The sequence below is a fragment of the Lynx canadensis genome, chromosome E2 (genome assembly GCF_007474595.2).
Source record: "Lynx canadensis isolate LIC74 chromosome E2, mLynCan4.pri.v2, whole genome shotgun sequence".
Classification (NCBI taxonomy): Eukaryota; Metazoa; Chordata; class Mammalia; order Carnivora; family Felidae; genus Lynx; species Lynx canadensis.
This window is the reverse complement of record NC_044317.1, coordinates 18,527,563-18,539,808: the sequence shown is the minus strand read 5'-3', so window position 1 is coordinate 18,539,808 and position 12,246 is coordinate 18,527,563. Positions and strand designations below refer to the sequence as shown.

At 51.4% G+C, this 12,246-nt stretch overlaps 2 protein-coding genes across 2 annotated transcripts; one reads left to right on the top strand and one right to left on the bottom strand.

Annotated features, from left to right (window-relative positions):
- Window positions 1–35: 35 nt before the first annotated feature.
- On the bottom strand, window positions 36–5,935 carry CENPT (centromere protein T). Its single transcript, XM_030297840.2, has 13 exons — window positions 5,762–5,935; window positions 4,380–4,470; window positions 4,152–4,239; window positions 3,947–4,043; window positions 3,690–3,826; window positions 3,531–3,567; window positions 3,170–3,318; window positions 2,392–2,592; window positions 1,854–2,159; window positions 1,522–1,612; window positions 539–715; window positions 345–449; window positions 36–270 (listed from the first exon to the last, which is right to left on the bottom strand). The coding sequence occupies exons 1-13, from the start codon at window positions 5,884–5,886 to the stop codon at window positions 147–149; spliced, it is 1,728 nt and encodes a 575-aa protein (XP_030153700.1). The 5' UTR covers window positions 5,887–5,935; the 3' UTR covers window positions 36–146.
- Window positions 5,936–9,374: 3,439 nt separating this feature from the next.
- On the top strand, window positions 9,375–11,425 carry THAP11 (THAP domain containing 11). Its single transcript, XM_030298995.1, has 2 exons — window positions 9,375–10,927; window positions 11,186–11,425. The coding sequence occupies exon 1, from the start codon at window positions 9,794–9,796 to the stop codon at window positions 10,718–10,720; it is 927 nt and encodes a 308-aa protein (XP_030154855.1). The 5' UTR covers window positions 9,375–9,793; the 3' UTR covers window positions 10,721–10,927; window positions 11,186–11,425.
- Window positions 11,426–12,246: the final 821 nt, after the last annotated feature.

Genomic DNA, 12,246 nt, shown 5'->3' with positions numbered 1-12,246 from the left:
GGCTGGCCCCAGGATATGCACCAAAACACAGCACATTCTGTTTGTGACACTTTATTGATGGTGAGGAGGGATGGGAGGAGACCTGGAAGAATATGTGGGGCCAAGTGGCCCTAGGTAGGGACTGGGTGAGTGTTGAGTCCTGGCCACTACTGAGCAGGAAAGACAGAGTTGCCACTGAATGCACAAGGGATGAGCAGCTGCCGGTATTCCAGGGGCAGGTGCCGCTCCACAAGCACATGCAAAGAGACTTGGTCGTTGACCAGGCCCTGCCTGTAGCAGAGGATAGATATAGAATCAGTGTCAGCACTCCCACATCCAGCACCTCCCTGCTTCTGCCCACTTACCGACGCATCAGCAGTTCCAGGTCCTCTGGTCTCACAGTCTTGCGGCCAGCATGAGCAGCAAACACCTCCAGGTCGTCACAAAGATGCTGGAAATACTTGTCCAGGCTGCCAAAGAGGGTTGGGGTAGAAAAGACTGAACTGACTGTTCATGATCTGAGGGGCTCCTCTCCCCACCCCGAGTGTCCAGGACTCACCACTTCTCCACCATTTCAAGAGCCTTCTTCTCCATGGGCATCTTAGCATAGAAGCTGAAGAGTTTCACATAGTGGTTCAGTCCAGTCTTGTGGGGATCTTGACGGGGCCTGGGGCCAAGGGTTCTGGCCCTGGGAGGAAGCCTGGTCGGTAGAGGCTCCAGAGGCTCTGAGGATAAGCTGGGGGCAAGAGTGGATAGTTAGCTAAAATGCTACGTGAAGAGGTCCCTAGTCAAAAACAAGTCTTGGGGTGCCTGGGTGACTCAGTTCGTTGAGCATCTGACTCTTGATCTTGGCTCAGGTCATGATCTCCTGGTTCGTGAGTTCAAGCCCTGAATCAGGCTCTGTGCTGACAGTGTGGAGACTACTTGGGGTTCTCTCTCTCTCTTGCTCTCAAAATAAACAAATAAATTTAAAAACAAAACAAAACACAAAAACAAAACAAAACAAAAAACAAGTCTTATTGGCTCCTGCCAAGACTAGGGCCCATTTACTCCCTGGCTAACCTGAACCAATAACTCCAACTATGTGCTGAGGGGTAGTGGGGACAGAGGACCACACTGAGGCCTGGTCTTTCCCTGCAGCCCTGATCCTCCAGTCTGGACCCAATGTCCTAGTCTAGATTTATTACATAAATTGGTACTTGCTCAGGCCCATGACCCTCAGGCCTCTGTATGGACGGACATTCCTTCCCCTCAGCCCATTTCTGCCTATTTGATTCTGCTAATCGTCCTCCAGGAAGCCTTCTCTGACTATATACTAACTTAGAAACATCCCCCTACCCAGTTTCCTCTCAGAATGTGGAAGCATGCACCAGGATGACAGATGTACTCAGTGAGCCTCACTGAGCCCACCTCAGGGTGCTCTCCTGGGCGATCATCTGCATACTAATGAGAAGGGGGATAATCCTGTGGTACTCAATGCCAAGCTCAGAAGCCTGCTCCCTTCCCGAGAAGCCCATGCAAAACAAGGTCATAGAATCTTACATGGCAGTGCTAGGCGGTGGGGCTGACTCAAGAAACTGAAGTTGCCTGGCCTGAAGAAACTCAGTGGTGCTGGAGGCCAATTCTGGACTTGCTGTAGAGGAAGGGCAGGATTATAGGGGGCTCACCCAACTCTGAAGACCCACAGCCTCCTTGTCCTGTTCCTCAAGGGCCCCATTTTACGTCTGGCCCGCTAAGCAACGGGCCCCTCAGAGTCTCCCTGACCCAAGACTACTTGTGCCCAGAAACACAACCCAGATATACAACTCCTCAGATTAGGGACTGAATGTAGCTGTCACCAAGTCACTCCCCCATCCCTGCACTGGGACCCTTACCTGTCCTACCAGAGATGTTCTCATCTCCTGAAGATCCCTCTGGCTCCTTGGCCTCAACAGCTTCTGACGTTTCATTTCTGTCAGACTTGTCTGTCCTAACAGATCCTTGTGTTCCTGTTGTGTCCTTCACTTCACTCACACTTAAACTTTCCTCCATCCTCTCTTCTGCGTTCTCACCAACTCCACCCTGTAAGGGCTCTACTTCATCTTCTCCAGCGATAGCACTGCTGGTGTTTGGGAAGCTCATAGCAAGGGCATCAACCTTCTTTGCCTTTCCTGCCAGAAGTTGGGCTGGTTTTCCAGGACCTGAATCAAGGGAGAGAATACAAGTTAGAGAAGGATGTAGCTCAAGGATAAAGTAATAAAATCCATTCTAGCTCACTGAGGAGAAAAGCCCAGAGGGAGACCCAAGGTACTTGTTTGTGGAGTATCCTGGCCCAACACTAACTCTGCTCTGAGACGTTAAGAGGGACCAACAGCCAGGGGACTCTGCAGGACACACAAATGGGACCGAGGAAGGAAAAGCCCACATACTCACTGTGGTTCTGCAGCTTAGGCCCACTCCTCTGTGTCCTGTGACTGACAGCCTTCTCAGCATCTTTAGCCTCAGTGTAAGAGAGACAGGGCAGGGAGTGGTACACACTGGGGGAATGGCCAACCAAGGGCTGGGAGAAGGGCTGAGTGTCCTCCAACACGGTGTCGGTTGGCAGGGTAGCAACAGGGGTTCTGAGGCTGTTACCTGGAGATCAAAGGCAGTTGACACTCTGTCACCAGGGCCTGGGCAGTGGGCTCCATGAGTCTGCCCCAAGTGACCTTTAGAGAAAACCTCCTAGTATTCTAAGAGAGCTTCCACAGTGATCTTCCTGCTTCTAGGCCTAATATTCCCACCCACCACAGCTTGTCCCATCCAAACTGCTCACCCATGCCTCCACTTCTCACTCTGCTCCCTCTACCTGGAATCCTCCTACTCTAGTAAATTTGACTTGTCTTCTGGAAGCAGGCTCCCCAGTCAGTTCTGATTGGCCAGCTGATCCTTAAACCTGAGCCCTATCAATCAATCTCCCCAAAAGCCCCAGTCACCATACCACACCTTTCCTACCCTCAGCCCTCTAGTTTCTCAAGAATGTGGGGCTAAGACTGGGGCTCCATTTAGACAAGGGACATCATGTAGAAAGGAAGCAGAAACTCTTCATAGACCTACTAGTCAGGCTTGCTCACTGTCCTTGACCTGACAGAGGAGTAATCCTGAACTCAGCATACCTCCCATGGGAGTGGGGGAGCTTTCCCCACAGGGCCGAAGGAAATCTCAACCTTACCTGGAGAAGCCAAGGCCAGGGAAGTATCTTGCAAATCCTGCAAAAATGCACCCACATCTACAGCTCGACGGGTGGGAGGTCTGCGAGCCAAACCAGGCCTGTGCACTGACTGTGGCTGAAGAGGTGTGGCAAAGGTCAAGTTGAGGGAACTGGTGGGAGGGAGGAGCCATGAAGGAAAGTCAGGTACCTGAAGCCCAATTTTTGGGAGAATACTCCCATCTGCCCTGGGGCTCTCATCTCTAAGAACACAGCCATTATGCTATGAAGCTAATACTGGCAGGGACCAATATGGTCAGATTCCATCCCAATCAATACCTCCCTCCCCAAGCCTCTCCACCAACCCCCAAACAGACAACAGCACCTGGTGAGAGAAGAGGCACTGGCATTCCCACAAGGCTCTGCAAGAGAATTTAAAAAGAAACCATGATAAGTTCTAGGCTCATGACAGCCCTGTCTCAGGCCTCTTCAGCCTCTCCAGAGGACAAAAGAGGGTGGCCACAAGTGTTGTCCAGGGTCTTACCTTGGGAGAGAGGCAGCCCCTGGTCTATTCCTTGCTGAAAGACTGACAATCTCAGCCTCCGCTTCCTCCTGCCAGGAGCCAGCAGACCTAGAGCCAGGGTTGTAGGGGGCTCAAGCTCAGGAAGTTGCAGCTCCAGGCTACAAGGATGAAACTTATCTCAGGCCAGGAAGCCCAATATTGGCTTCTGGGACCCTCAAGAGGCTCCCTGATCAGAGCTACCCAACAGCCCAGTGCAAGGGGGAGAATTCATTGTGCACCTGCCCCGAATGCTTTCCTGTCTAGAGGATTGGACCACCTGCGGTGTTGGCACTGGCTTGACCACTGACTCTGGCATCATGATGGAAGATTCTGGGGCTGCCAAAATAGCAAGAAGAAAGTAAGGTTGGCAGGGCAGGCTGCCCTGAATGAGAGATACCATGGGACTGGTGTCTAACTCCGACCAGCAAGCCAGTGTTCACTCACCAGTTAGAAGGATGTTCTTCAGCAGAGTCCGGGGTGTCTGTTCCTCCAGGTGTCCACTGGTTTGAACATGGGCCAATCTGCCAACAGACTTTGGGTGAAAGCATCAAGTAATCAGTCTGTTTGTTTGCCTTGAGATTCCCTCAAGGTGGGCTCCAGAGCAGAGCTAGACCTCAGGGTCCCCTGAATGCAGCAAGAGCCCTGTAGGGGTCAATGGGCTGGGGCACTTACCCTGGCTCTTTGGGAACGCCGCCTTGCATTCGTCTTTGTTGAGCTGCTCAACCTCCTGGAGGAAGGTGTTTCAAGTAGGGATTTCTGGGCACTGTGTAAAGACCAATTGCTCTGAGAATTAAGTAGGGACAGGAAACTAGAGGATGCAGAGATGTGCTTTCATCAGGAATCTTGGCCTAAAGCCCTTTTCCCTCAAGGCCAAGGAACGAGAAACCACTTGCCCCTCCACTAGCGCCTGTTCTCAGCTCTGTATCAACAAGGTTGTGGATGAAGGGGAACCTGAGGGCTATGGGAATAGAGAGGGACCATAATGACCTACCTAGAGAGAGGGACTGAGGAAACCTTTACAGAACTGACTTTCTTAGAAGCAGAGGTTAGCCACACAGACAAGAGAAGCAAATGGAACAGTATCCATTCCTGACATTAAAATAACAACCCAAGGGAGCACCTGGGTGGCTCAGTCGGTTGAGCATCGCACTCTGTGCTGACAGTGCGGAGCCTGCTTGGGATTCCCTGTCTCCTTCTCTGCCCCTCTCCCTCTAGTGCACATGCTCTCTCTCTCTCTCAAAAATAAATAAACATTAAAAAAAATAACAACCCAAGAAGGATTTTAAATATTTTGAAGGCTTTTAAATGCCTGTCAGGGTTTGACAGCAACTTCTACATGGGTCATGCCAGTCCTAGTCTCTTCTTTCCAGTCTCCCTCAAATTCCCAAGGCATAGCTCCCACATCACTTATAGGTCTAAAACCTACAACGAACAGCTTCCCAGCGCCTATAAAAGAACTGCACTGCCCCTGTCTGGCTGATGCCAAATTCCACACCCTCTGCACCATGAGCTCACCACAGCCCTCGTCCACTGTCACTGCCACTACGTCAAGCCAATTCCCTACTCCCTAGCAAAACATCTTTCTAGTTCCTGCCTCCCGAATTCTACGTAGGCTGTTCTCTATAGCTCCTTTCCCATCTTTCAGAAGGACCCTCCAGGAAAAGGGGAGTGAATGTGCAGGGAAAGGTGGAGGACACACAGGAGGCAGGGCAGATGCTTCGACACACTCTGGGCTGATGTCGGGGAAGATGGCCCGTAGAACGGGCCAAAAGGCCAGATTCTGAGCGCCTATCCTTCACCAGAGGCCGAAACCCAAAGACCCGAACGTGATTTGAGGTCCGTGGTCCCGAGACTTGTCAGCCTGGAGTCCCTGGGCGGCGGGCACCAACAGCTGACCTGAGCCTAGCTAGAAGGGTGGAGCCAGTTCTCAGAACCCTGTCCTGCGCCTCTCCGAGACTCAGTTCCCCTTTCCCTTTCCAAACGGGGTCTCCCACGGAAACCTAACCCCCTAATCCTTCTGGTTGCTCATATGCTCGCGCAGCGCCCTCACATACCCAATTCCAGCACTTCGGCGTCGCTGCGGGGTGCGTGTGTCCGCGGTATCCAGCACGCGCCGCAGCAACGTGCGTGTGGTAGGCTCGCTGTCCTGGCTGTAGCTATCCGCCATTGCCTCAGCCATTCGCTCTCCCACCCAACTGCTCAGGTGGGCCGCTCCACCGCCTTCCCGCCGCCGCGTTTGAGCCAACTCTCGCGAGTCGGCAGGCCGCGAGGCTGCCGCACAGCCTCACGGGAGTTGCGGTTCCAACCCTACCCGCTCAGGGGACCCTGGCGCGGTGGTTGTAAACTCTGGGTTGGAGGCACTGTTACCAGGGAGTGAACCTGGGCAAACGTGTGTCATCAGTCGAAGACTTGGTTTCTTCATCTGCAAGTTGAGGATGATACCCACCTAATAGGGGCCTGTACTGATCCAATGGGATAATTTTTTAAAGTTTGTTTAGGTAATTTCTACATCAACATGGGGCTCAACTTCAGGATCCTGGGATCAAGAGTCACATGCTCTACTTACTGTGCAAGCCAGGCGCCCCTCATTGAGATAATGTTTAGCTCAGTGTCTGATATATAGTAAGCCAGGCCCTTAATAAATAGCAGTCACTATTAGAATGTCTCTTATTCCCATCTCCCTCTCCTAGTTGAGTAGGCACACTTGGGCCAGGAAAAAATAATTTTATCCTATATGTGATCTGGTCAGATTTGCATTTGTGAAAACTACTCAGCCTCAGGAGAGACCAGGCTGCAGGCTCAAAAGCTAGTGGGCTGTTTGTGATGCAGCAGAAATGTTATGATCTCCAAACACGTGCAATTTTGAGACGAAATTTGGCTTTCAAAGTTCTGTTAATGCTAGAGACTCTATTAGCACATTTTTCACCAAGACAGCCTTTCTTAAATTTTCATGGAAATTTAATTAGAACTTGAGTTCTGAGTTATGGTCTTATCCTTTTGCTCCTAGATGAGGTGTCTATGTGTTTTACATAATTGATTAAACTTTATATTTGCTACTTTTAAAAAAGAAAATACTGAGTGCATGAAGCAAGGGAGGGAGGAGTAAGACAGGCAAGGAGCAGACCATGTGGGGTCTTACAGGCTCGGGAAAGGAGTTTGGACATTATTCTTTTTTTTTTTTTTTTTTTAATTTTTTTTTCAACGTTTATTTATTTTTTGGGGGGACAGAGAGAGACAAAGCATGAACAGGGGAGGGGCAGAGAGAGAGGGAGACACAGAATCGGAAACAGGCTCCAGGCTCTGAGCCATCAGCCCAGAGCCTGATGCGGGGCTCGAACTCACGGACCGCGAGATCGTGACCTGGCTGAAGTCGGACGCTTAACCAACTGCGCCACCCAGGCGCCCCTGGACATTATTCTTAATGCAATAGGCCACTGGAAGGATTTAAGCAGAGGAATTACATAACCATATTTTTTTTGGTATCCATGTGAACAACAGATTTTGTAGAGGAGGCAAGATTGGCAGCAGGGAGACTTGTGACAAGGTTGTAGCCTTTTTCCAGAGGTGACAAGATAGAGGGTGGGCAGGGCAGTAGGGGTGGGGAGAGAGCTATGCATTCTAGATATGTTTTAAGTATAAAAGATTATGTGTAGATTAGAGGTGATTTTATGTACTGGAAGGTACGATTTTATTGAGCATCTTCAATGTTCTGTGCATGAAGAAACGATGTAAATTTGACCTCATTAATATTTTTTGAGGAAGGTACGTCTTGAGACAAGAATAGAATTCTATCAGTAATAGTATGACAATGAAAATACAAAACAATGTAACAATGATCTTTTGCTTTATCTCTACTGCATACATTTCATAAACATTTAATCATTTAACAAAGTGTGTATTCATGTTTTTACTGTTGTATATTCATCCAAATGAATGCACATTTTTCAACATGGACTGCATTTCTAAGTTTGAAGGGGGTTCAAGCTGTGGACCTCAGCTGCATAGGCCAGGAGGAATGGAACTTCTTTCTGGTATGGGTCTGTGAAACCCATGCCAATAACCATGGAGCACGTTGATTGTGAACACAAAGTGCAAGGGTGATGTTTGCATGTTGGACCAGACAAATAGTTCATTGCCATTGTCCTGTATTTTTCCAAAACATTAAAAAAAATTTTTTTTAATGTTTATTTTTGAGAGAGAGAAAGAGCACGAATGGGGGAGGTGCAGAGAGAGAGGGAGACACAGAATCTGAAGCAGGCTCCAAGCTCTGAGCTCTCAGCACAGAGCCCAACACGGGGCTGGAACTCATAAAAGCACAAGATCATGACCTGAGCTGAAGTTGGATGTTTAACCGACTGAGCCACCCAGGCACCCCATTAAAAAAAAATTTTTTTTTAATGTTTACAAAATATTTTAAGAATGGGTTCCTCTTATAATAAAACTTTTAAAAATGTAACAGTTAACTTGGGGTGTTCCTTTTTCTTTCACATGCTTGTAAATAGCAGTATCTTTCTTGTTTTTATATCAAATACTTAGAAGTAGTTTATACTAGGCTCCAATTTCACACCCATGGTTTGTAATCAGGAGGGAAAAAAAATTAGGAGGGAGAATCAGGAGAAAGGGTGAAGAAAGGCAAGAAGCAGAGAAAGGGGGAACTCAGCAAAGGAGGGCTGTTTGCAAGTAACTTCCCTAAAGACTTCCCAGCCTCCTCCCTGGTTTTCCACAGCCTCTCTGGTCCTTTAGAACGTTTTCTCCTTAGAAGTAGAGGAGTGGGGAGGGGTGTTGTTACAATACAAATCCTGTCCATCCTCTGGTTCAACACACTTCAACAGCTCCCAGTCCTCTGCAGAATTAAATCCCAAATCTTTTAACTTAGCCCAGTTTGGTATCTTTTGGCGCTCCAGCTACCCAGCCTGGCATCTTCCAGGTTTTGAAGGGCGGAGCTTAGTTCTTTCTTGCCTCAGGGCCAGCTACTCCTCCCCACTCCAGCTTTTCACCGTTTTTTTTTTCTTCCTGGGACTCCGCCTCCCATTTTTTCCTCTGTCCTGTTCATTGTTTTGTAGCACTTATTTCTGTGATTAGAAATCCATTCAGGTGCATTCACATCTATTATCCAAAAGTTGGACCCTCATCCCTCGCAGCAGTCAGGCCTGGTCAGTCAGCTCCTGCAAGGTTCCCAACGCACTGCCCTGTGCCCGCCACACAGTAAGCCATCTATTGGTGACTGGTGTTTGGGTCAGTAAGTGAGTCATCGCAAACAGCGGCTGAATTAGGAGAGTGCTCAACGCAGAGAAAGGGGCTCCTGAGGTCTTTCTGGGCACTGAAGCCCCGGTCGCCCACCCAAGCCCCGCAGGAATGCTGTAGACTCACAACCGCCAGTGATTGGGGAACCGCTTCCGGCAAGGTTGTCGCTGGCACAACCTCACCCAACTCCTAGTCCCCTGTAACCCGGCCTCTCCTTTAGGCGGCGCTGCAGGCCACAGTAGCCGAGTTCAGCGCAAGGCATTGCGGGATTTGTAGTTTTTGTGGGCAAATACCCAGGGCGCTTGCGCACTACAGAGGCGCGCGCCTCCCGCCTCCTCCCCCCCCCCCCCCCGGCCGCCGTATCAGGATTCCAGGTCCTTGCGAAGGGCGGTCAGGAGACGGCGATGCGACCGAATACGCCTCTATAGTCGGCCGGGGATTAGCCGGGTGGGAGTAAGAATCTGTTCTGCGTGGGCCATAGCGGCGCCCAGGAAAGCGGCTGGAATTATCACTCCCCCGCTCCGGAAGTGAGCAGCTTCTGGCGTGGTGCATTGTGGGGGGCGTAGTCCTCCTTCCCGGGCGGTCCTTCGCGGCGTCCCCGGGGCCGACTCTGGAGCGCAGGCGGGCGGCCGGGTGGGTGGCGCGGCGCGGGCCGGCGGGAAGCGTATTCTGGGCACGGGGCGCCGGGCCAGGCCGGCTGCGCCGGGCGGCATTAGTGGGAAGCCGCCTAAAGACCCGCCCGGCGCCGCCCGTCGAGGGGGCGGGCGGCGGCAGACCGACCGGGCCGTCGAAGGGCTTAGGAGGCCGGTGGGCAGGGCCGAGGCGGGCCGCGCGGCGCAGCCATGCCAGGCTTTACGTGCTGCGTGCCGGGCTGCTACAACAACTCACACCGGGACAAGGCGCTGCACTTCTACACGTTTCCCAAGGACGCTGAACTGCGGCGTCTCTGGCTCAAGAACGTGTCCCGCGCTGGCGTCAGTGGGTGCTTCTCCACCTTTCAGCCCACCACGGGCCACCGTCTCTGCAGCGTCCACTTCCAGGGCGGCCGCAAGACCTACACGGTGCGCGTCCCTACCATCTTCCCGCTGCGTGGCGTCAACGAGCGCAAAGTAGCACGCAGACCCGCCGGGGCTGCAGCCGCTCGCCGCAGGCAGCAGCAACAACAGCAGCAACAACAACAGCAGCAGCAGCAGCAGCAACAGCCACCGCCGCAGCAGCAGTCGTCGCCGTCAGCCTCCACTGCCCAGGCCTCCCAGCTGCAGCCGAACCTGGTGTCTGCCTCTGCTGCTGTGCTCCTCACCCTTCAGGCCGCTGTAGACAGCAGCCAGGCTCCGGGGTCCGTGCCCCCAGCGCCCACCACTCCCACAGGCGAAGACGTGAAACCCATCGACCTGACCGTGCAAGTGGAGTTCGCCGCCGCCGAGGGCGCAGCCGCCGCCGCCGCCGCGTCGGAGCTAGAGGCTGCTACAGCAGGGCTGGAGGCCGCAGAGTGCCCTTTGGGTCCCCAGTTGGTGGTGGTGGGTGAAGAGGGCTTCCCTGATACTGGCTCCGACCACTCATACTCGTTGTCGTCAGGCACCACGGAGGAGGAGCTCCTGCGCAAGCTGAACGAGCAGCGGGACATCCTGGCGCTGATGGAGGTGAAGATGAAGGAAATGAAAGGCAGCATCCGCCACCTGCGTCTCACTGAGGCCAAGCTACGAGAAGAACTCCGCGAGAAGGATCGGCTGCTGGCCATGGCTGTCATCCGAAAGAAGCACGGAATGTGAACGCCCCCCCCTCCCCCTTTGGCTTGCTGGACTCCCGGACCTAGAGGGACCTTAGGCCGCTGCTGGTGAACTCCCCTATATTCCTGGGACACTGGTTGACAGTACTGAAGCTTAGGGCAGCTGGACTCTTTTGCTGGTGACCTGACACCGTCTCTTGTTTTCTCCTGAAGCAAGGTCCTGAAGTTTGGGACCTCAGACTCTGCACAGGTGACACACCAGCATTTATGACTTTGTCCCCCATTCTTCACCTCACCCCCTGTTTATGTTGCAGGTTCTGGTTAAGCAGAGGCTTCAGAACCACTGAACTTGAAACTTAACCCCTCAGAATGCAGGTCGGCTGCCCAAGGACTATGGGTTTAGGAAGACAACACCTTGAGGTTGGCCAGCATTGGGACAACTCTTCCGTGTGTAGTGATAAGAGATCCAAGTAACATCAGTTCTCCTTTTCCTGCTTTTCCTTCCCAGGTGCAGACTGTGATTCTGATGGGAACTGTGCCTCTGCCTATTTAGGACCTCTCTCCCCAGGAGGCCATCTACAAGGGGATCTAGGTGACCTGCTGTTGAAGATCCAGCTTGCCAGGGACTTAGGTTTATCTTGTTATGTTTGCTACTGGTTACAAATTCTATTTTCTGTACAATTAGTCAGACTAAAGTTTTCACTGTGTTTGTTTGGCAAAACGAATTAAACAGAAAGTAAGGTTTTAATTTGGGTTTCGCCATTTTATTTTGATAAAGACTCATTTAAGTATTCCTGAAACATGGGGAAATAGGCCTCCCAACAGGCCTCTGCCCTAGGTCTCAAGGACCAGGCTGATCCTGAGAGTAGAAATGCTTCACTGACCATGTTTCTCCATAAAGGGGCCCTGAGCACATGGACCCTGGCCTCGTAAGGTTCTTAGAGAGTTCCTGGCCCAGCTCACTCCAGAGTTTGGAAACTGCACCAAATGGTCCCAGTTTGTCAGTGGATTGGGAGAAGGAGCAACTGAGAACTGAACCGACTGTGACCCTTCACTTCTCTTGAGGGTTTTGAATCCTTCATGATTTTAAGCTGGGGTTGAATTTCACCATTTTAGCCCTGACACTTAGTACAGCATCTGGCACACATGGGCTTGCAGTTACTTAAGTCAGTGAAGACCACAGCTGGAGCCAGCCATGGCTCCTGCAGGCATAACTCTTGTACAGATACCTTGGCCCTGGTACACTTTCAGTGTGGAGGAATTGGGATTTGTGACCCGGTGATTCATTTTCTTGGCTGTTTTTATTCTTCTTTAGATGGGAGATTACAGGAGTGAGGTGATGTTTTTATCCATAGGTCCAAGTAATTTAGCTCAAAGCCAATAGGGAAAGGCAAATATCTTTAAAGCTAGCCTTATCTACTGTAAGTATTTGGGCACAAATGGACACTTCTTGGGCTCCATAAAACATGACCCCCTTCTCTGTTACTTTAGAAAAAGCCACTTCCCTGGGGACTTCCGTTTATCTGTGAACTGCAATGACAAATGTTTCTCTAGTCTCTGCTCTCGGCC

Excerpts from the sequence above, each read along its gene's own strand:
- CENPT (XM_030297840.2), bottom strand. The coding sequence starts at position 5,886 with ATGGCTGAGGCAATGGCGGATAGCTACAGCCAGGACAGCGAGCCTACC. Across the intron at positions 4,044-4,151 it reads GAAGAACATCCTTCTAACTG|CCCCAGAATCTTCCATCATG; the intron begins GTGAGTGAACAC and ends CTATTTTGGCAG. Across the intron at positions 2,160-2,391 it reads GCCTAAGCTGCAGAACCACA|GTCCTGGAAAACCAGCCCAA; the intron begins GTGAGTATGTGG and ends CCCTTGATTCAG.
- THAP11 (XM_030298995.1), top strand. The coding sequence starts at position 9,794 with ATGCCAGGCTTTACGTGCTGCGTGCCGGGCTGCTACAACAACTCACAC.